At 37.4% G+C, this 23,291-nt stretch overlaps 4 protein-coding genes across 4 annotated transcripts; 2 read left to right on the forward strand and 2 right to left on the reverse strand.

The window, feature by feature from the left end:
* Positions 1-5,005: 5,005 nt before the first annotated feature.
* LOC146332197 (E3 ubiquitin-protein ligase TRIM39-like) lies at positions 5,006-6,514 on the forward strand. Its single transcript, XM_084745826.1, has one exon. It carries the CDS (start codon positions 5,006-5,008, stop codon positions 6,404-6,406), a length of 1,401 nt encoding a protein of 466 aa, XP_084601952.1. The 3' UTR covers positions 6,407-6,514.
* Positions 6,515-11,748: 5,234 nt separating this feature from the next.
* LOC146332198 (nuclear factor 7, ovary-like) lies at positions 11,749-13,367 on the reverse strand. The gene has a single exon (XM_084740341.1). It carries the CDS (start codon positions 13,290-13,292, stop codon positions 11,856-11,858), a length of 1,437 nt encoding a protein of 478 aa, XP_084596467.1. The 5' UTR covers positions 13,293-13,367; the 3' UTR covers positions 11,749-11,855.
* A 2,655-nt stretch (positions 13,368-16,022) lies between these two features.
* On the reverse strand, positions 16,023-17,894 carry LOC146332199 (E3 ubiquitin-protein ligase TRIM39-like). Its single transcript, XM_084740353.1, has one exon. The coding sequence runs from the start codon at positions 17,849-17,851 to the stop codon at positions 16,424-16,426; it is 1,428 nt and encodes a 475-aa protein (XP_084596479.1). The 5' UTR covers positions 17,852-17,894; the 3' UTR covers positions 16,023-16,423.
* A 2,097-nt stretch (positions 17,895-19,991) lies between these two features.
* LOC146332200 (protein SPMIP1) lies at positions 19,992-22,649 on the forward strand. The gene is made up of 4 exons (XM_084740450.1): positions 19,992-20,167; positions 20,370-20,541; positions 21,769-21,871; positions 22,002-22,649. Exons 1-4 carry the CDS (start codon positions 19,992-19,994, stop codon positions 22,118-22,120), a joined length of 570 nt encoding a protein of 189 aa, XP_084596576.1. The 3' UTR covers positions 22,121-22,649.
* The last annotated feature ends 642 nt before the right edge of the window (positions 22,650-23,291 follow it).

Below are 23,291 nucleotides of genomic sequence, written 5' to 3' on the forward strand. Positions count from 1 at the left end.
GGCTACTTGTAAAAACTGATGCATTTAAGGATAACAATATCTTTGGTTATTATTGATATATTTTACATTTTGCATATTTTATTATCATGAAATCAGTATGACTCTCAGTTTTATGTACCAGTTCGATTTGATTTGTCTGATGAATCTCCATCTACCCTAACGACTAGTGCATAAAGTTGACTCTTGTACCAGAATAATTAGATTTTTAATCAATTTTTTTCTGTGATTTGTGACACAAACTGCATAACTGCAGTACTTCTTTACCACTTCTAAAGATTGCATGACAAATGACCAAAATGAGACTGATTACATACAAATTGTTGTGAAATTAAGTCAAAAAATGTCACCATGTGCTCATACGCTGAATGTTAAGACTCAAAGAATGATAATGATTATCAAAAATTGATAATATGCTGCATCATAACAACACAATAACTTCCTAATTGCTTTCTTTTTTGGGGTTGTAAGGAAATTTGCCAAACCTGCTAAAATATGAAATCCAGATAAAGACAACATTCTTTGATATACCTCAATTGTCCAGTGTTTAGTAATCCTACAAAAAAGGTAAATCCTGTCAAGAGGGGACCTGATGTTAAAAATGCCACAACTCTCACAGCTAAAGGGAATCTTGGACAGACAGGTAATACTACTAAAAAAAAAAATCACAAATACATATTTGTCCTCTTACATATAGTGCTATTTATCCATCTAGATTTTTTCTGGAGAGAGCTGCAGAGTTTTGCAGATATCAGCAGTAGAGACATCTGCCTTCTCTCCAATATAATGAGACTAAATGACACTCGGTTTGTGGTGCTCAAAGTGCTGAAAAAATACATCTGAAAATTTTAAGTGTCTCTTAAGTGCCCACATCTGATTTTTGCCCCAACACAATTGATTTACAGGTACCAAACTGCTCACCAAAAAGTAAAAAAGTCACAAAACTAATTTAAAAAGAAACATTCAAGTTGAAGGGAAGAGAAAATAAATGTCCTTTTCTGCAGTGAATCAGGGAGGCAAAATGGTAAAAGTTGTAGATGCTGTAATCTGGCCTGAAGCTGGAGCTGTAAATAAAGTGGATAAAATAAATAATGACCTGATTGGTAATTTCAGGGCAAAAAAAAAAAAATCAACAGATGAGATCTCTCTTTCCCAATTGACAAATATTGCACTTGACGATAGTTCTTATACTTGATTGGTAAATTAAAGATTGCTGGTTTTACACAAGACGTTAGCTGGTGCCTCTGTGCACTTCCAAAATGTTAAAACTAAATTGGACCTGAGACAAGTGGAGACAAACTTTTAAATGCTTAACAAAATAACTGGAATTATACAGCACTTTGTTTCAGGTTACATAATGCCAGGAACAATATGGAAAAGAGAGACACATTTAACCTGTGAGGTTTCTAAGCCAAATGACCAGATATTGAATCCTTCAGTTTACAAAACACATGACTAAACATCTCAATTTAAAGAAAAAAAAGAGCTTCTCTGTGTTGGTTTATTGTCAGTATGATGTTTCTTTAAAAGTGTGGACAGATCAAACTCGCTCCGACAGGTAGCGTCAAACTGTAAGCAACTACTGATGTTTATTATTGATTTATTTCTCTTGAAACTCATCTCCCAGAATCCCATGAGTACATAATGTTGCCATAACGAATCAATGTCTGTTAAAGCTGCCTTCACACTACTGGTTCCTGCACTGTACAACAGACTACTTAATTATGTGCTAGAGTTTTGGGTTCATCGCTGTTTTCTGTTGTTCCTTCAGCTGCATTTTCACATAAGCAGGTCTGACTTTTATCTTCGTGGCTCAGTTCTGATGTGCTAAAAATCACACTCTGGTAGGGATGTTGGATTTGATACTGACATATATATTACTTCTCTTCTAGTGATACTCTTTGCAGTGAAAGTATAATCAAACACTGTTAATCACTGCATGAAATACTAAAATGAAAAAAAAAAAAACAGATCTGAGCTGGAAGATCAGAGGTCAGACTTTTGTTTTGTGTGTAAATCCTGTAGAAAGCTAGATGAATCTGTCTTCATGTCTTACCTGGATGTTGTTGCCTAATCGTTGCTACTTTTGATACTTAAGGGATGAGAACATTTTTGTATGGGGGAAAAGAACTTCTCATTTTGTATTAGGGAATGACTGTTTTAATGTGAAAAATTAAACCCTGAGATGATGTACATTTGATAATTAAAATCAACTGGAATTAAGAATATTGACTTCAGTCTTTCATTTTTTTAGTTTAGTTCACAGGCTGCAGAAGGTTGGAAGAAATTCAGTTACTGTGCTGAAACCTCATACTATATATGATCATTTTACTTTAGTAAGACTTATCATACAACGTTCTTCTTCCTCACACAACCCCGAAAAATAGGGTTGCCACAAAGTAAACAGAAGACAGAGTCTCTGCAAAAAACACCACAATATTCTAGTGGGTCAGAAGTGATGACTGAGAGGGATTATTTTTGAGTCTGTGATGATTTTTTGACACACCTGCATAGTAAAATCATAGTTTGTAAAATCCCCGACTTTCCATTTTCTAAGTATTCCAGACCAATGAGAACCCTGGAGATGTTGGGACTCACTGCTTTGTGTTCAAATTCAGTTTTTCTGCATTGAGTATTTTTCAGTTATAATTTAAAATCTTCAAACTGAAACCAAACAGTGGCTGTCTAGTCACTGATTGGTCCTCCGTCAATATTCTTTATCCAATGAAAAATGAGGGAGAAGTGATTTGAAATAAAACGAACTCTGACTCATCCAGACAAAACGAGTTCTGTTAAACTGTTATTCTCCTTTGGAGAGGAGAGAAATGCTACGATGAAAACCACAAATTCAACTGAGAGAGCATGGTTACAGATGGAAATACTAGATAACAAAAAGAGTCATGGCTCAAAGTGAAACTTGGGATTAGGGGGGAACTTTTCTAGGAAGGGAAAGAAGTCAAATAACAAAGAGATTGAGTTTTCTGCTCTGGCGTTTTCAGTTTCACTAAGAGAGAAAATGCCTTACCGATCGGAAAATGATCTCTCCTGGCTGGTCTGCCATGACGTCTTTATGGATCTTGTTGTTCTGTCATGCCACCACAGCTTCTGTAAACACTGTCTGCAGAGATGGTGGAGAGAGAAACAAACACACGAATGTTCAGTTTGTGAGCAAATATCTTTACAAAGTGAATCAGTAGGCTAGTTGTAAAAACTGATGCATTTAAGGATAACAATATCTTTGGTTATTATTGATATATTTTACATTTTGCATATTTTATTATCATGAAATCAGTATGACTCTCAGTTTTATGTACCAGTTCGATTTGATTTGTCTGATGAATCTCCATCTACCCTAACGACTAGTGCATAAAGTTGACTCTTGTACCAGAATAATTAGATTTTTAATCAATTTTTTTCTGTGATTTGTGACACAAACTGCATAACTGCAGTACTTCTTTACCACTTCTAAAGATCGCAGGACAAATGACCAAAATGAGACTGATTACATACAAATTGTTGTGAAATTAAGTCAAAAAATGTCGCCATGTGCTCATACGCTGAATGTTAAGACTCGAAGAATGATGATGATTATCAAAAAATGATAATATGCTGCATCATAACAACATAATAACTTCATAATTGCTTTCTTTTTTGGGGTTGTAAGGAAATTTGCCAAACCTGCTAAAATATGAAATCCAGATAAAGACAACATTCTTTGATATACCTCAATTGTCCAGTGTTTAGTAATCCTACAAAAAAGGTAAATCCTGTCAAGAGGGGACCTGATGTTAAAAATGCCACAACTCTCACAGCTAAAGGGAATCTTGGACAGACAGGTAATACTACTAAAAAAAAAATCACAAATACATATTTGTCCTCTTACATATAGTGCTATTTATCCATCTAGATTTTTTCTGGAGAGAGCTGCAGAGTTTTGCAGATATCAGCAGTAGAGACATCTGCCTTCTCTCCAATATAATGAGACTAAATGACACTCGGTTTGTGGTGCTCAAAGTGCTGAAAAAATACATCTGAAAAAAACATAACCAGCTTCTCTTTCCAAACATCATGAGCCACTTACTCAAGATGCAGTTTAATGTAGGAAATAGTTTCTATCTTGTAGAAAAGATAGTTTTGGTAGATTCTAAAGATCCAGTAGATCATATTGCAGAAAGAAAGTAGTGTTTGATAACAGATAGTTTTTTTTTTAGCAAAAATAAGCACAATACATTAAAACAAACTAAAATTAAATCAAGCAGGGTTGAAAGAAATATTTAGTAGATTTTAGTTGAACTTTTAAGTCTGAGACAAAACAAAGTGTGAACATGTGCTGAAAATGTCAACCAGCAGAAAATGGAGCAGAAAATGAATTATGTGAAACCATTAACATTTAAATATTAATCTCCAAACAATTACCACTTCAACATATTAAGTATGCAAATACATTAATAAATAAATAACTGGTAAGGTGACTGATCAAATTATGAGTTTTACAAGCAACATCTCTATTCATTTAAACTCTGCTGAGGTTTCATCAGAATTCTGTGGGCACAGATTCTGTATGGACCTGCCTAATATGTGAGCCTAAAATGTCTTACTACGTATTTCAAACACTGGCTATCTGATTGGCCCACTGTACCCGCCTTTGCTCTACTTTGCCCAATAAAAAATGCAGAGAAACATTTTGAAACACAACAAACAACTGGTCTAACAACGCTCTCTGGCCCGCTTAAAATAGATCAGTCGGTTATTCTCGTGAGAGGACACCCTGATGAAACACTAAGACACAAGCGATCAGATTCATCTTCACGCCAGAAAAACGGACTTGTCCAAAGAAAAAGGGGACACTTACAAATGCTGGAATACTGAAGAGCAACTGCAGACTCCACAAACTGAATTTCAACATTACAAGAGCCACATCTCAAAACTTAAAGTAAGTTTCGGGGCAACATCTGTGAAGGCGGGAAAGGAGCCACAACTGTGACTGTGCTTCGTCTTTCTTCTGAAAATGGCTTATCCATCAGAAAAAGATCTCTCCTGTCCTGTCTGCAATGACATCTTTAAAGATCCTGTTCTTCTGTCATGTAGCCACAGCTTTTGTAAAGACTGTCTGCAGAGATGGTGGTCGGAGAAACAAACATACGAGTGTCCAATTTGTGAGCACGTATCTTTGCAAAAAGAGCTGCCTGTTAATTCTCTGTTAAAGAGCATGTGTGAAGCATTTTTACTGGAGAGAGATCAGAAAGATTCAGTCAAGGCTGAGGCTCTCTGCAACCTGCACTTTGAGAAACTCAAACTCTTCTGTTTGGACCACCAGCAGCCAGTATGTGTGGTTTGTCTGCATTCAAAAACACACAACAACCACAGATTCAGACCCATCGATGAAGCTGCACAGGATCACAAAGAGGAGCTCCAGGAAACACTGAAGCCCTTACAGGAGAAACTGAAGCTGTTCGAACAAGTTAAAGGAAACTGTGATCAAACAGCAGAACATATTAAGGTCCAGGCTCATGACACAGAGAAGCAGATTAAGGAGCAGTTTGAGAAGCTTCACCAGTTCCTACAAGAGGAAGAGGAGGCCAGAATCACTGCTCTGAGGGAGGAAGAGCAGCGGAAGAGTCAGACAATGAAGGAGCAGATTGAGGCTCTGAGCACAGACATTGCAGCTCTTTCAGACACAATCAGAGCCACAGAGGAGGAGCTGAAAGCCGAAGACGTCTCATTCCTGCAGAACTACAAGGCTGCAGTAGAAAAAGTCCAGGAGCGCCCTCTGCTGGATGATCCACAGCTGCCATCAGGAGCTCTGATAGATGTGGACAAACACCTGGGCAACCTGAGCTACAACATCTGGAACAAGATGAAGGAGATGGTCTCCTTCACTCCTGTGGCTCTAGATCCAAACACTGCACATCTAGAACACCTCCTCTTTGATGATCTGACCAGTGTGAGACATGGAAAAGGGCAGAAGCTTCCTGAAAACTCACAGAGGATTGATTCCTACATCTTTGTCCTGGGCTCTGAGAGCTTTACATCAGGGACTCACAACTGGGATATTGCAGTTGAAGACATGAGAGACTGGACAGTGGGCGTGTTAGCAGAGTCTACAGAGACGAAGGGAGAGACAGCATCCGGATTATGGAGAATTGGGTTCTACAATGATGAATACACAGCACGCTCACCACCAGGTCCAACCACTGTTCTGTCAGTGAAGAAGAAACTCCAGAGGATCAGAGTTAATCTGGACTGGGATGCAGGAAAGCTGTCATTCTATGATGCTGATACTGACACACACATACACACCTTCACACACACTTTCACTGACAGGCTGTTCCCGTACGTTATCAAACTGAATGAATTCCCACTGAATGAATTCCCAGGGGAGGAAGGGAAGACAGACAGGTGTGGTTAGTTTGAAGATAAACATAACAGAGTACTTTACCCATTTCTTAGGAAATAATACACCAATAAAACTTTGGTTTGGAGGCCAGATTTTTGCAGCACCAGACAGTAAAAGGAAACAGTTTAGATTAAAAGAATAAAAACAGTTACAGACTACAGCAGAATAAGAGGGGTTAACATACTATATACAAAAATGTAATATACTAAAATGTAGGGCTGAATGATAAGGACAAAATCAAATATCAAAATATTTCTGACCAAATACCTTGATATTGAGACAAAACTGTAGGGATGACTATTGGTGCACAGTGAGAGTTTTAATAAAGAATTATAAATAATGTGAATATTGTAACTAAGGCATTAAAGGCAAATAATAGAAAGACTAGAATGTTCGGAAAATTACATCACTTTAATGTAATGCAGCCTTTAAAACTAGAAGTTTATTTTATATCAAGATATAATGATATCCAAAATCTGAGACAATATCTAGTCTCATATCACAACATATATATATATATATAATATCAATATAATGTCCAGCATTACTAAAATGTAAACTTAAAAGTATTTTAATAATGTGCAGACTACAGAAAAACAGGGGATACTTGGCAAAAACAAAGCATATAAAGTATGATAAACATCCAAAATATAAATGCACTAGTTTAGGGCTGATTATTTTCATTTCTGATTAATCTGTCGATTATTTTCTTGATTAACTGATTAGTTTTTTGGTCTATAATTTGTAAATTAATCGATGGCCAACATAGTTGTTGATTAATTTCCTGTTTTCTTTTGTTTTCCCTGTTTCTTTTGTTTATCAAAACTTTATATTAAGGAAACTGTAAGGCTGTACTTGGCAAATTAACACAGTGAAGGCTCCAACTTCACTGCCCAGAAATCTTCTTTGAGTAATTAAGTAAACTATGTAACTGTAATGTGATTAAATGTCAATGATGTTTAACGGCAGTGGGTTTTGGTAATCTTATTTACTTTGTGTACAGTCTGTAAAGTAATGTCTCTGTTCATTGTGTAGATTACTGCACAACAGAGGTTGTCTGTGATGTGTAACAGGAAATAATACAATAATAAAACTTTGGTTTGGGAGCCACAGTTTTGCAGCTCCAGACAATAAAAGGAAACAGTTTAGATTAAAAGAATAAAAACAGAATTATAAAACAAAAACAAGACTATAATGGAATAAGAGGGGGTACAAAAACGTAATATACTAAAATGCAGGGCTGAACGATACAGACAAAATCAAATATATTTTTGACCAAATACCCTGATACAAAGATAAACTATAGGGATGACTATTGGTGCACAATGTGATTTTTAATAAAAAACATTTTAAATAAAAAAAAAAGTATTATAAATAATGTGAATACTGTAAGGTATTAAATTTAAATAATAGAAAAGCTAGAATAGACTGATAAATTCAGAAAATCACATCACTTTAATGTAATGCAGACTTTACAGTTGCATTACATAAGCTAAAGAAAACTGTCATATCGATATCCATAATATAAGACAATATCTAATCTCATATCACAACATTGATATAATAAAATGTATACTTAAAACTACATATTTTAATGATGTGCAGACTACAGAAAAACAGGAGGTAACTGACAAAAACAAAACATAAAAGGCATGATAAATAACCAAAATATAAATGCACTTGTTTAGGGCTGATTATTTGCATTTCTGATTAATCTGTTGATTTTTTTTTCTATTAATTTATATGTTCTTTGGTCTATAATTCGTATTATTTTGGTCTCTCATTATCTAAACCAGTCTGTTCTGTATCAACAAATCATTTACAGAAAGCAGGATGAGATGTTTATAGGCTATGACATTTACAAGCGCAAAACATAACCAGGAAACTTGCTTTAAGGTATTAGGGGTCAGTCTTAAATAGTTCTGTTTTCTTTTTTCGTTTTTTGTTTTCACCTTTGTTGTCCTTGTTTTTCACTTTATTTACTCTTCTTATTGGAACTGTGTGTTTAACATGTGTACATGTTCTTAGCAAATAAAGCTGATTCTGATGCATTTTATATTCATATAATCTTTACAGTTTTAATAATTCAGCTTGGGTTTGGGCCTATGAACTATGTGTTTTATATTCATATTATCCTTACAGTTTTTAACAGCACAGCTTGCATTTGGGTGAATGAACTCTGAAATCATAGGGTCTGTCGACTAAATGTTACCAGTAGGTGCATTCAACTTTTCTGTAACAAAATAAGTACAGTTTTATCCTCTTTTTTCATGATTTTTGATTGAAGTTTTTGTTTGTTTTTGTTCTGTGATGTATAAATACTTTGAAATAAACTGTAAATGAAAATAAATTGACATCTGTGACTGTGGGAAATGTTATATATATTAACTGCAAAAAAAAAAAGTCTTGTCTTTTCATTTACCAACCTTACTATGAGGGATGGAAGTAACTAATTACAAAATCTCAAGTTACTGTAATTAAGTACTTTTTTTGGGGTATTTGTATGTCTATGAGTAGATTTTCAAGTCTTACTCTTACTTGCACGTATGTATTCATTAAACCATCTAATCTACTTAGTTACTTTCAAAGTAATAATAATAATAATAATAATAATAATAATAATAATAAATATCTACAATTATTATTATCTTTATTATCATTATTATTAATAATAATAATAACACTTGCATTTTTGTAGCCAATAAGGTCATCTGATTGCAAACAGTGCCATGAAAACAAGGACAACATAGCAGCACTTTACTTTGGAGTAAGGATGTTAATGATTAATTATTAACCGGCATGAAGAATTTAACCAATTAAAACTGTAACCATGAATATTTTGTTTATGGTCAAACCTCATTCCACATAGTTTTTTTCTGGCGGAGTCACTTGTTGAATAAGGAAACTAAAATAAGAAAAAGACGACAAACAAAAAAGAAAAAACTGAGAATGAAAAAAAGTTTCAACATGTTTTGTATCTTATACATTTTAATGATTAATCAGTTGTTTGCATTTTTAACTGTCGGTTAAGGAAAACAGAGAAGAAGTGAACTGAACATCTGAAGTAACAGAAACCTCTGTGATTGAATGTCTGCTATTGATGGTTAATTTTTCAGACTACTTTTACTTAAGTAGTCTATATTTCTAACACCCGTACTTTTACATCTTATTTCCACCATTGCTTACTACTTTCAGAGTCTAAATTATGTTACACTTGGACAGACATTGAAACATGTGCAGTGACATCAATTAAAACAAGTTCTTACCTCAGTAGAGAAGTAACGTTAATCCCCTGTGTGTTTGGGAGGCTCCACTACTCTCACAGGAAAATAAACAAGGAGACAATTAGCGCTAACTCCAACAACCTGTGCACAGGTTTAAGCTAGCTGGTACAAGTTAGCTACTTCTGGTTTACGCACAAACAAAATCGGTTTAAACATCGGTTGTTGGCGGCAAACCTCAACAAAACCGACACAGAAAAAGAAGAAACGTAATATAAAACACAATTTCACCGTTATAGTCCGTTAATATCGTGAATATTAGGAGCAAAAAATTATTCGCTGCTCCGCTTCCCAGAAAACGTTACGATCAACTGCTCCCTCACGTCTTAGAAGGGAACCGTTGATTTGCGAAACTCTCGCGAGATTTTTTTTTCGTGTTGTTTCTTCATTGTGCACTTTGAAAAACTAACAGGTTATATTTTTTAACGTGACACAATCTGAGCAGGTTTAAATAAAGAAATCACTTGGTTAGGGTGAGGGAAATATCGTGATTTGGTTCAAAATTATCATTCTCGCGAGATCTTTCGCAGGTCTGGGGTTTTCTTTCAGGACACGAACGAGTAGGAGGCGTTCAGGGGAAGGAAAAATAAATTGACAAAATTAGTGGAATTTATTCACTTCACGGATGGATAATAACAGGAGATAATACTGATTAAAGGTCACATTTTCCCATACTGATATTTTATTTACATTGCATTTTATTTTTACCTTTAATGTAGGCCTATTGTCCTTTTAATTTAACAGATATATTCTTTAATGTCTGGGACCAGTCACAGGGTGCTGATTGCTGTATTTACAGTCAAATTATATAATATCAGATAATCCTTTATTATACAATAAATATTTTAATTTGGTGATTTTATAAATGTTACATTTAAATTATAGGCTAGGCTAGTGAGAAATTATTACCATGGCATTATATTTGATAATGCACCAGATGACATCATTTTATGTTGTTGTCTCAGCTCTTAGATCATGTGATAATGGACTTGAAAACTGACAAACTGGCTACAAGCTACTTGAAAAATATGTTTTGTTGCCTCTGTGGTATTTGATAGCACAACAGATAGATGATCAATATCAATAAAAAAAATATTTACTGTGGTTAGAGTTAGGGTGTTTGATGTGAATGATAGTACTGAGCTTTTATGTCAATTTAGACCATTTTTATTTTAATTTGAAATTCAAAAAATAATTTAATTAAATATGTGATTACAAAGCAACCACTTCAAATGCAATTCATTATGAAAATGTTAGTTTCCTTAAGTTAATGAAGATAAAAAAAAATAATAATAATGTATACAGGAAAAATGGAATTAAAACTTGAAACTGATCTCCCATAGCCTATACATTCATAATATTATGAACACTTTGTGAGTTACAGAATGCATTCTTTGTCTGTCAGTAGTCAATCATCCTCACTTATTTCATGATTATTTATCATATGATAATTTAAGTTTCAGCATGAAAAAAATCCCCACCATAGCATTTATATTCCCCAAGACATTAAATGCATGACAAGCTCCTCACCCACCATTGTTGGCCATTGTATGCCTCACATAAAGAATAAATTCCATTTAAAGTTTTAAATATTTTTATTCTGTGATGAACTGGCGACTTGTCCAGGGTGTACCCCGCCTCTCGTGTCAGCTGGGATAGGCTCCAGCAGCCCGCGACCCTTACGGAATAAGCGGTTACAGAAAATGAATGAACAAATGAATTAATATTTTTATTATATTTTTCATTATATATTTTTCTTTTTTTTTTTTAAATTCTGCTAAAATACTGAGAAAGATAAATGTCTTGAAACTGAGTAATTATTGAAGGCTGATAACTTTTCATTCACATACTTTGCTTGTCACAAATATTCTCCACAGAACAGGAGAAACTGAGCATAAATCTGTTTGAATATCTTGTAATTGGAGCGTTAGTGGATAGACAGATTAAAGCCAAGAGGAAATGAAACAGCGTCCTTTTAGATCATATTCCCAGTCACCTATATATGTGAAAATATATACAAAAAGCAATCAAGATTCAAATTTTATCAAGACAATGCTTTCTGTTCAGCTTCAGTTCTGTAACTACTACCATACATTTTTTCCCCCATGTTAGGTCCCATGGCGGTCCACCAGAAAGGGAGGGACTTCGACTCTCTATAGCACTCTGCTTTCATGTGGACTTTAACCAAAAGTCCACCAACTCTTGGTGTTCGCTTTGTTTTCTGTAGAGTCCTTCACTGGTAATATCTTCAGTGGGAGTTCATTTCCATTGCTGAAGTATGGAAACAGCCTCTCAGTGAAAGTGTGTGAGAAGGTGTGTATGTGTGTGTTGGTGTCAGGATCAGAGAATGACAGTTTTCCTCTGGTAAAGTCCAGATTCACTCTGATCCTCTGCAGCTTCTTCTTCACTGACAGAATAGTAGGTGGATCAGGTGAGGAGCGAGCTGTGTATTCGTCATTATAGAACAATATTCTCCACAATCCAGACTGACTTTCTTCTTTCCTCTGGACAGACTCTGTTGCCACGCCAGCGCTCCAGTATTTATTGTCTCCGACCTCGACTTCCCAGCTGTGAGTCCCTGACATAAATCCATCTGAGCCGAGGACAGGCAGGTAGAAAAGAGTCCTCTCTGGGTTTTCAGGAAGCTTCTGTCTCTGTCCATATCTCACGCTGGTCAGATCTTCAGACAGGAGGAGTTCTGGATGAGCAGAGTTTGGATCCAGAATCACAGGAGTGAAGGAGACCGTCTCCTTCATCTTGTTCCAGATGTTGTAGCTCAGGTTGCCCAGGTGTTTGGCCTCATCTATCAGAGCTCCTGAGGGCAGCTGTGGATCATCCAGCAGGGGGCGCTGCTGGACTCTTTGTACTGCAGCCTTGTAGTTCTGCAGGAATGAGACGTCTTCAGCTCTCAGCTCCTCCTCTGTGGCTCTGAGTGTGTCTGAAAGAGCTGCAATGTCTGTGCTCAGAGCCTCAATCTGCTCCTTCATCATCTGACTCTTCTGCTCCTCTTCCTCCCTCAGAGCCGCGATCCTGGCCTCCTCTTCCTCTTGTAGAAACTGGTGAAGCTTCTTAAACTGCTCCTTAATCTGCTTCTCTGTGTGTCGAGCCTGGACTTTAATGTGTTCTGCTGTTTGATCACAGTTTTCTTTAACTTGTTCAAACAGCTTCAGTTTCTCCTGTAAAAGCCTCAACATTTTCTGGAGCTCCTCTCTGTGATCCTGTGCAGCGTTTTCAATGAGGCTGAATCTGTGGTCGGTGTGTCTCTTTGAATCTCTGCAGACGAGACACACCGGCTGCTGGTGGTCCAAACAGAAGAGTTTGAATTTCTCAGAGTGCAGACTGCAGAGAGACTCCAAACCTCTCTGATCTCTCTCCCGCACGAAGGCCTCACACAGGTTTCTTAACGCCAAACTAACAGGTGGCTCAATCAGTAAAGGTTTTTCCTTACAAACCGGACACTCCTGTCGTTGTTTCTCTCTCCACCATCTCTTCACGCAGCCTTCACAGAAGCTGTGGCTGCATGACAGGACAACAGGGTTTTTAAAAATGTTAATGCAGATGGGACAGGTGAGGTCCACCTCCTTTCGGGATGCCATTTCCACCCTGTAAGATTTCATCCACTTTTCCAGTATTCAGATATTCCCAGTATCCTCTCTTGTAGCTGCTCTCTTTCTGTGGAAGATATAGTTTTGTTCTGATTGTGAATCTTGTCTCTCGGTGTACAAGTTCCTTTTCCAAGCAAAACAAATATAACCTGTATTTCATCTGTTGTTCCCGGCTGAGTCACGAATGGGGAGGAACTTTGTCATGCCCATTTTGTTCATCGCTTATTCATTTATAGAAAGGTACACCTGCAGGGGTGGGTCACAGGTGAACGTTGTTGAACAAGATAAGCAACATATGATGAATTGGCTATTTTTAGAGCCTTATGTAGCAGAGCTATCAAGACTAAGAGACTTGACTATTTACACAGTGAAATGACTGAAGTAGACCTATCTGTTATATGGTGTACAAATCACAAAAAAATAATTTAAAAGGGATATATCATACTCATCTACCAGTTCAAGGCTACTTTTGGGCAGCAGTAGCTCAGTCTGTAAGGACGTGGCTTGGAAACCAGAGGGTCACCAATACAAGTCCAGCACAGACCAGTCAGTACAGAGCGTGGACTGGTAGCTGTAGAGGTGCCAGTTTACCTCCAGGGCACTGCTGTGGTGCCCATGAACAAGGCAGCTAACCTCTAACTGCATGGGGTGCCTGACTATATGTATGTGTGCAGTCCTTTACATGATTTGCAGTTCAAAAATATCCTTATTTATCTTATACTAGCCCTTTATGTAGCCCCTTAATTCACCCACTGTCTTTAGCTCCTGTCTTTGATTGGCCAGTTTCTCTGACAAAGGGCAGCACCATGGATTTATAAAAGAGAACTGGATACAGTTCGGAGGCAGGTGTCCGTTCCTTTGAGAGCTGCTCAGTGGTACATGAAGCCGACTTCCATGCCGAAGCTTCTGCGTATGTTTCCATGTCATGCGGTTCATAGAGCGAGCGCAGCAGAGACTTTCACAGGCCAGTAGCTAACTTCTGGTTTATCCCTTTGCGTACTTCAACGGTTCAACCGTGCAGTTCTTCCAGACTTTCCAAATGTTATTTGACTACATGGATCAAATCTTGATAGTTAGTTATTTCATGGGGGGTCGTAATGCTAAAAGAAATGTACCCAGCATTTGACAGCCGCTTCTTTCACAATGTGAGTTGATGGGGAAAAGTGTTTTTGGGCTGTAGAGCATCATGTGACATTGTCATTTAACCACTATGTCAAATTGGCCCGGCGCTCTTCCTGGAGGCTTGAGCAAAACCCACAACTTGTGAACACTGCAATGACCACTGAGTGGAGTGTTTGGGTGTTGGGCATCACTGATTTCTGTATAAAAACACATTTAGTTCTCCAGAGCTCCAAGTTTATCAGCATAAGACATAAAATATGGAGATATAGAGACATTCCCTTTCTCTTGAATATAATGAGGCTAGATGGCACTTGGCTTGTGGTGCTTGAAGCACCAAAAAAGAAAAAAAAAAATTGAGAAACTCAATACTGGTGTCTCTTTCCAGAAATCATTACCCAGTTACTAAAGATAATCCACAGACCTTGTTGTGAGCAGTTGAAAGTAGTTCTGTTAGATTCTACTGCAGAAAAAACAAGTCTTTCCTAAACGAAGCTGCTTACAACAAGGTCTGTGGATTATCTTGAGTAACTGGGTCATGATTTCTGGAAATTTGGCACTTTGAGCACCACAAGCCGAATGTCATCTAGTTCAATTATATTCTACAGAAGAAAGTCATCGCCACAGATATCTCCAAATTCCGCAATTCACACCAAAACTATCTAGATGGATAAATCACACTGTGGGTGAGAGGAAAAATATGTGTTGTTGAATGTGGGATGAACTATCCTTTTAAAAGCATCAAAAGTCAGGATTCATCCTCTAAATCTCTCAGGACTTAGTTGGCATTTGCACTTATGGACAAGTAAGTGTCTTTATATTTACCTACAATTCAAAGAGGAAAGGAAGGAGAGTCCCTGTGTCATGGCTGGTTATTGATTAAGCTTTTATTATATAACAAGAGTTGAATGCCAGGGTTTGGTGACTGGTTCTACAGGACCGACAGCCCTTCATTTTCCAGTTTAGGATCATACTTTATGCACCAAATGTCAACATGAACTCAAGAAAAACATTTCAGCTTCCGCATATTAACCGTCAGTACATTCAGCACTGACACAGTACAGTACACTCACAAAATGCATCAGCTCTCAATCATTGTCAGGGACTGAATAATAGATCGTATACATCATAAAATTTCAAAGCATGAAACCCCCCACCATATATAAGCTGATAACAATAACATATTTCAAATGTGCATTTTAAAATTTTAATTAAACTTAATAATAACATGAAAAAATACAAATTAAAAAAATTCAGACATTAACATCCTAAAAACATCCTTTTTGCTTTTCATCCACATTAAGATTGCAAATTTTGTGAATTTTCCATAACCGATAGTAGAAAACAGTAACAATTAACAATCAAATAATCAACATTAATCAATAAGATACAAGCCCCAATTCCAAAATAGTTGGTGTGGTGTGTAAAATGTAAATTGCATTGCAATGCATTAATAATTATTAGAATACAAAAAAATAATAATAATAAAAAGAACATAATGCATCATGTAAAGGATACTACATGGGCTCAGGAACATTTTGGAAAGGACATTTCTGCCATCATACAATTAAATAATTTTAAAGGTTTTTGACACACATTTTACCTTTATCAAATATTGCACTGCCTGTGATTTGAAAACTGCAGAAAGCCATACTGCGGTTTGGATAAAATTTGATGAACTGTGCAGCCCTACATTAATTTATGAATAGAATGATCAAACAATAACGCTCTCGCTCAAAATAGCTGCTTTTGCCTGATCTGTCCTTATTCAACAAGGTGAATCAAACCAAACAGTGCAAGAACCTGTGAGCTCTGGAGAAATGTTGCACAAAACATACATTATCAATTAATACATTGTAGCCCTCATTTTTATTTCATTTTAAATTCTGTGTTTTCTCCAGTCTGCTCAGGTCCATATTCAAACAAAACATGAAACAGAGCTCTCTTTTATTTAACTGTATCTGTGAATCAAGCTGGAATCTGCTTGATTATCTTGTAATCTGAGCATCAGTCGATCAACCAAATCAACCAAAAAACCACCAACTCTTGGTGTTTGCTTTGTTTTCTGTAGAGTCCTTCACTGGTAATATCTTCAGTGGGAGTTTATTTTCATTGCTGAAGTACGGAAACAGCCTCTCAGTGAAAGTGTGTGAGAAGGTGTGTATGTGTGTGTTGGTGTCAGGATCAGAGAATGACAGTTTTCCTCTGTTAAAGTCCAGATTCACTCTGATCCTCTGCAGCTTCTTCTTCACTGATAGAACAGTAGCTGGATCAGGTGAGGAACAGGCTGTGTATTCACCGTTAGAGAACAGTATTCTCCATAATCCAGATTGTGGTTGTTCCTTCCTCTCTACAGACTCTGTTGCCACACCAACTCTCCAGTATGTATTGTCTCCGACCTCAACATCCCAGCTGTGTGTCCCCGAATTAAAGCCCTCAGAGCCGAGGACACAGGGGTAAAAATCAAACCTCTCTGGATTTTCTGGGAGTTTCCACCTCTCTCCGTGTTTCATGCTTTTCAGATCCTCAGACAGGAGAAGTTCTGGATGAGCGGAGTTTGGATCCAGAATCACAGGAGTGCAGGAGACCGTCTCCTTCATCTTGTTCCAGATGTTGTAGCTCAGGTTGCCAAGGTGTTTGGCCTCATCTATCAGGGCTCCTGGCTCCAGCTGTGGGTCCTTAAACTGGGGGATCGACGGGACTCTTTTCATTGCAGCTTCATAGTTCTGCAGAAACAAGACTGAGAATTCAGCTTTCAGATGCTCCTCTATCACTCTGATTTTTTCTGAAACAACTACTATCTGTGCGCTTAGACAATCAATCTGCGCCTTCATCATCACACTCCTCTGCTCCTCTTCCTCCCTCAGAGCAGTGATCCTGGTCTTTTTTTCCTTTTGAAGAAACTGCCACAGTTTTCTAAACTGCTCATTAATCTGCCTCTCTGTGTGTCGAGCCTGGACTTTAATGTGTTCTGCTGTTTGATCGCAGTTTCCTTTAACTTGTTCAAGCAGCTTCAGTTTCTCTTTTAAGGGCTTCAGGGATTCCTGGAGCTCCTCTCTGTGATCCTGTGCAGCTTCATCAATGGGTCTGAATCTGTGGTTGTTGTGTGTTTTTGAATCTCTGCAGACGAGACACACCGGCTGCTGATGGTCCAGACAGAAGAGTTTGAGTTTCTTAGCGTGCAGACTGCAGAGAGACTCAGACCCTGCTGAAGATCTCTGGTCTCTCTCCAGTGAGAAGGCCTCACACAGGTTCTTTAATACCAAACTAACAGGTGGATCGCTTAGTAAAGACCTTTCCTTACAAACCGGACACTCCCGTAATTGCTCCTTTCTCCACCATCTCTTCAGACAGGCTTTACAGAAGCTGTGGCTGCAGGACAGGACGACAGGCTCTTTAAAGATGTTCTGACAGACAGGACAGGAGAGATCCCCTCTTGTTCCAGAAGCCATATTTTCTGCAAGTGATGACAGAAACACACTTTTCCAGGACGCGATCACTGTCTGTGTGTGTGTGTCTATTGTCCATGAAACAAATATAACTTGTATTTCTTCTGTTGCTCTCAGCTGACTCGGGTGAGGGGCGGAGCTTGGCGAACACTGCCAAGGCATAATGGGAGTTAACTGTTTCCCTCCCACTATGCAGCAATGCAATGATGCTGCAGATAGAGCAGCCAAGTTGAAAAATGGCAGCGCACGAGCGCCATACCTGTAATTTCTTTCTCATACAAATGAGAAGTTGTTGTAAACTGAATATAACTGTATGTTATGTTTTATGTAAAAGCTAACAAGAGATCAACATGAGTTTGAGCTTGTCTGTTTTAGGTGTTTGGTAGGGGAGACTGGGGGCAATTGTAACACTCAAGTCGTCCAATCAGACACAAATTAGAGTGATGACACTGACTCGGCACATGCTCAGTAGGAGTTTTCAACAACAACAACAAAAAAGAGATTTTGAGGTATGAAAGTTACTTTCTGGATGTACAGTATTTTTCTTCTGCTGTTTAAAGTTTCGATGCCTGCAAATTTAATCTTACATCAATTTTATGTAGTGGGTATTCATTAAAAATAAACATGAGCAACTATTCTCTTAAAGGTCTTGCTAGCTAGCATACAAGATTTACCACATGGCCAAATGTTAGCGCCTCGTTTTACTGTGCTGACACATGTTTCTGTCAAGAGATAATCTTGATGTAATAATTTTGCATAATTAACCGCTATTCAGCAAAGGTTAAAGGCTCTACGCGGTAAAAAAAAGATTAGATTTAGGTTAGTGTCACAGGTTTCTGGTGGTCGAGGAGCAGGAAGTGTGTTTGCATGTGTGTCTCATGTTTCCTTGTGTTACAGAGTGTTATCTGATCCACAACTCATCCCCACAGTGAGAAGCTGATCCTGCAGCTCTGCATCAGGCTCATCAGAGGTAAATGAAGACATTTAACAATTATCCTTCTTATCATTCGTTATTCTTTGATTTCTACTTCCTTGTTCTTTTGGTCAGTTGTGACATATGGCAGATTCTATGGGAAGTATTCAAATTTCTTACATATGTAGAATTACAGTCTGATTGTAAGGTAATAAATCCAGACTATTTTGTCACTATTTTTTTGGTGGAAAAGTGAAGTTAGAACAGCTTAACAGTTATTCTAAATTTAGGAGAGTTTATCTAAAATTTTGGGACGTTACGATGCTTAATACACATTTCCTGTCTTAAATTATGATGCAAACTTTGGAAGTGTTCAGAATTTTTTTTTTTGTCCTAAATCAAATCATAACCATAATTTCTGTTTCTGTAATACACCCTGTGAGTTTTTTTTTCTTCTTACTCTGAAGTTGCATTTAATTTGGGTGCATTGGCCCTGTGAATAAAATCTGACTGAAACAAATGAAATAAAATAAAATAAAATAAAATAAAATAAATAAAAATATAACTTGAATACTGGAAAGTCTCAGCTACTGTTGATATGTACAAGATTGGGAGGGTGACTTTAAAAATATATTCCAATACAATTACTAATTACCTGTTTAAAAAAATGTAGTCAGTAACCTTATCGAAGTATCACAACATTAAAGTAATCTAACTTGATTACTTTCCATGAAACGTCAGAAAATTACGTCCTCAAATGTCTTCACTGTCAGAGAGGAGTAAAGAAACCAGAAAATATTCACATTTAAAAAACTGAAAAACAAAAAAAAAAAGACTGAAAACAATTAATCGATTATCAAAATGGGCGCAGAATAATTTAATAGTCGATTAACAACAGATTAATCCTTGCATCTGTAAGAGTTTTGTGATTGTTACTACTATGTTTATTACTTTTTACCCAAGTGCATCTTGGGAGTTGTAGTTCTTTTCTGTCCGTCAGTTTTTATGTTTAGTATCGGTGATTCAGAAGAGGAGCTTCAGGTTTAAGGTGTTTTTCCATTAATGACACCGTTTCCTTGACTGAGGAACAGCGTCCACCAATCAGACCAACTGTGACTCTGGAATCTGTTGTTGTTTATGTTTAAAGCCCTCTACGTTTATATTTAATATTAAACTGTGTCAAAACTGTAACTGTACACAGGTTTGCTAAATTAAACTTTCTGACAGGAGATGCGTAGCCTGCTGACGACCCAGAGCCAGAACTGCTATCGAGAGCAGATCCAGAAGGAGATGTTGACCCGTTTGGCCTGGAAGAGCCGCTACGCCAAGCTTTACCCGTCCTGCTCCGATCCCCAAAACAACGGGACGGAGTCAGCGGAGCCGCCCCGCCTGCCCGCCGAGCCCCGGTGAGCTGCTTTATTCACATTAAACCCACTGTTGGAAGGGTTTTCATGTAAAACTGCAGCTCTGTGAGTCCTGGAGTGTGTCTCAGCTTTGTTGTGTTTGTTGTGTCAGAAGTTTTTCCAAAGTAAAACGTGTTTTCAGCATGATCAAGCTTGTTGTGCATATATATTTATACATATATTTTGTTTATGCTGCACCCACCAGGGCTGTCCTGCCTCCTGTTACCAGGACACCTGAGAAACAAAACAACCCTCCTCCTCCTCCTCCTCCTCCTGTGCTCACTACGAACGGGGAGGAGCGGCTCAGTGTGGCCCCCTTGATGAGGCCAGTTTCTCCTCAGACCAGAGATGCTCTTTATCAGGACTCGTCTCACCATGTACGAATCACGGTGACACACAACATATGTTTAAGTATAAATGTGAAGTTGATTGTAGAAGTCAGGGGCCACATTAGAGAAACCGATTTTAAGTCTTAAGACAGGAAAAGTTTAAGATAGGATTTTTTATTTTATTTTTTTACCAATTTCCCTCCAGCATCCATTCTGTAAAAGCTATTAAAGAGCAGCTATGCAGATTAAAGAAGTTAGCCAGCACTACCATTAACTACTGTTAGCAAACACTACTGTTAGCTACCGTAGTGTTAGGTAGCACTACTGTTAGCTACTGTTAGTGAGCACTATTGTTCGCTAACAGCTACTGTAAGCTAGCACTACCATTGGCTGCTGTTAGGTAACATGACTGTTAGCCAACACTACCGTTAGCTACTGTTAGCGAATACTACTGCTAGTTACTGTTAGTGAACACCACTGTTAACTATCACTACCGTTAGCTAATGTTAGCTTACACTACTGTTGACTAACACTACCATTAGCAAACAGTACCATTAGTTTTTTGAACACTACTTTTAACTAACATTACCATTAGCTACTGTTAGCTAACACTACTGTTAACTAACACTACCGTTAGCAAACAGTACCATTAGTTTTGTGAACACCACTGTTAATTAACACTACCGTTAGTTTAGTGAACGCTACTGTTAACTAACACTACTGTTAGCAACTGTTAGCTAACACTACCCACAGTTAGCTACTAGCTACAGTTAACAAGTTGGTAAGTTTACTACTACTATGATTGGAAAAGTGAACAATTTAATGGTTATCTTAAAGTGAGGAGACTTTATTTAAGATTTTGAAAAGTTAGGATGCTTGTATAAAACTCATTTCCCATCTTAAGTTAGGATAGAAACATTGAATGTTCATCTGTAATGTCTTTTTCTCTCTTTTTTCTTTTCTTATCACCATGGTTACCAAACAGTTAAGCTAGGATCTGTGATACAGCCCCTGCACTGTATCTCACATTGTCTAGGCTTTATTTACTTCTATCTTGAAATTAAACCTTATTAAACATTATTTTTAGTCTTTCACAATCCAGTAATAATATGCATAAAACAAAAGTCTCTTAAATTGTTGCAGTTTATTAAAATGAAAAAGCAAGGCATATTTGAAAAGTGTTAGCATCGCTAATCATGCGTACGCTAATAATTCTGCTAAATGTTTAAACATAATGTATTAAAAATTAATTTTAAACTAAAATGTGCTCTGCAGGGGAAAGGTCGTAGGCTGTACATGCAGAGACGAGGCAAAATTAGACCTGAGGAGAAGTTTGAGTTTCCTCTGTTGTCGTCCTGGGAGTATGGATGGAGGCTGGGTAAGTCCTCAAACTTCTGTCATGGTGGATGGCGACATAATTGTCCAGCTGTGTCTTTCATTAAAATCCATTCTTTTTGTAGTAGATCTTTTTTTGACCCCAGATTAACATTATCTACCTGGATCCACAGGTGACTACAATCTGGATTATAGAACACCATCCCGTGCCAAGTCATCCGTGGTGAGGAACACCTTCTACGCCAGGAACGGCGTGTTCAGCAGCCCATCAGCTACCGACACACTGGGCTGAAGTTCGGTCTTCAGACTCCAGAGGGCGTTCTCTAAATAGAGTGAAGAACAGCAAACAGGCTTGCATTCAATAAACATCATTGTTGTCTGTTTTAAGATGCACACTGATTTTATTTTAATCGCCAATACTGCTAAAAAAAAATCCTCTAATGTTACCTCAGCTCCGCTGCCTTGATCAGATAGTTTATTTGTGTAATTTTGTGACTTTGTTTAATTGTGTGAATTTGGTGAAACCACATTAACTCTTGAAAACGCCAAACAATCTGCCTGATCGAGGCGGTGGTAGACCAACAACTTCTGTGTTCTGCAAGGTAAAATTAGTGTTTTTGTCAAAGGAGTTTGGATGCTTTGAAGAACGTGATACAACAGCTTTATAATGGAGTTTCCCCTTCGGAAGAAGCTGTCCAACAGCAAGGTAAAGCAGTGAAAATATTGTAAAAAATAAAGTACACTTTTTTTAGGTGGCTAAAATACATTTTGCTGCTGATCCTGTTACCAGCACAGGATTATGGACCGTCCCTTTAATAATTTTGTGCTCATAAAATGAAAATGAAAAAAGTAAGAAAAAGTCATGACAGGGTTGAAGGGTCTGTTCAGTGAATGTGGGAATGACGATGATGATGATGAGAGAAAAAAAAACACAAATCCAACAGACAAATCCACCAGGTGATCCTCTTCTTCCTCTAACACTGTTTACCGTCCACAGAGCTGTAAGGTTAAGTGTCTGCCAACCTGACACTGTGTGATGGATAATTAATGAACTGCTGGCCAGGAATCAATCAGAAAGCTGTTCACCTGATACCTCTGTGTTTTTAAATAGTGACTCACTGGAGGGAATATTACACACGACAACATTAAATATTTTATCTCTAATTATAGTTCAATTACTCCATTATGCTTCCTCCAAGCAGTGTAGTTTTAAACCTGTTGTACAAATGTTTATACTGCCCCACAAAGGAAAAGGGCAGTCACTTCATAACGGTATAATCAATTTAGTAACATTAAAGACATCCTTTGTCGTGTGGACAAATATCGTCTCTCAAATGTGTTTGTTCTGGAGAAAATAATTACAGTACCTGCAAACCACTGTGAAGTTATTTGAAGTTACTGCGACTTGTTTCTGTGTAAGACAGAATACTGGCAATAAGAACATTCAGACAGTGTTACACTCG

Source organism: Lutjanus erythropterus, chromosome 2 (assembly GCF_056507025.1).
Source record: "Lutjanus erythropterus isolate fLutEry1 chromosome 2, fLutEry1.hap2, whole genome shotgun sequence".
Taxonomy (NCBI): Eukaryota; Metazoa; Chordata; class Actinopteri; order Lutjaniformes; family Lutjanidae; genus Lutjanus; species Lutjanus erythropterus.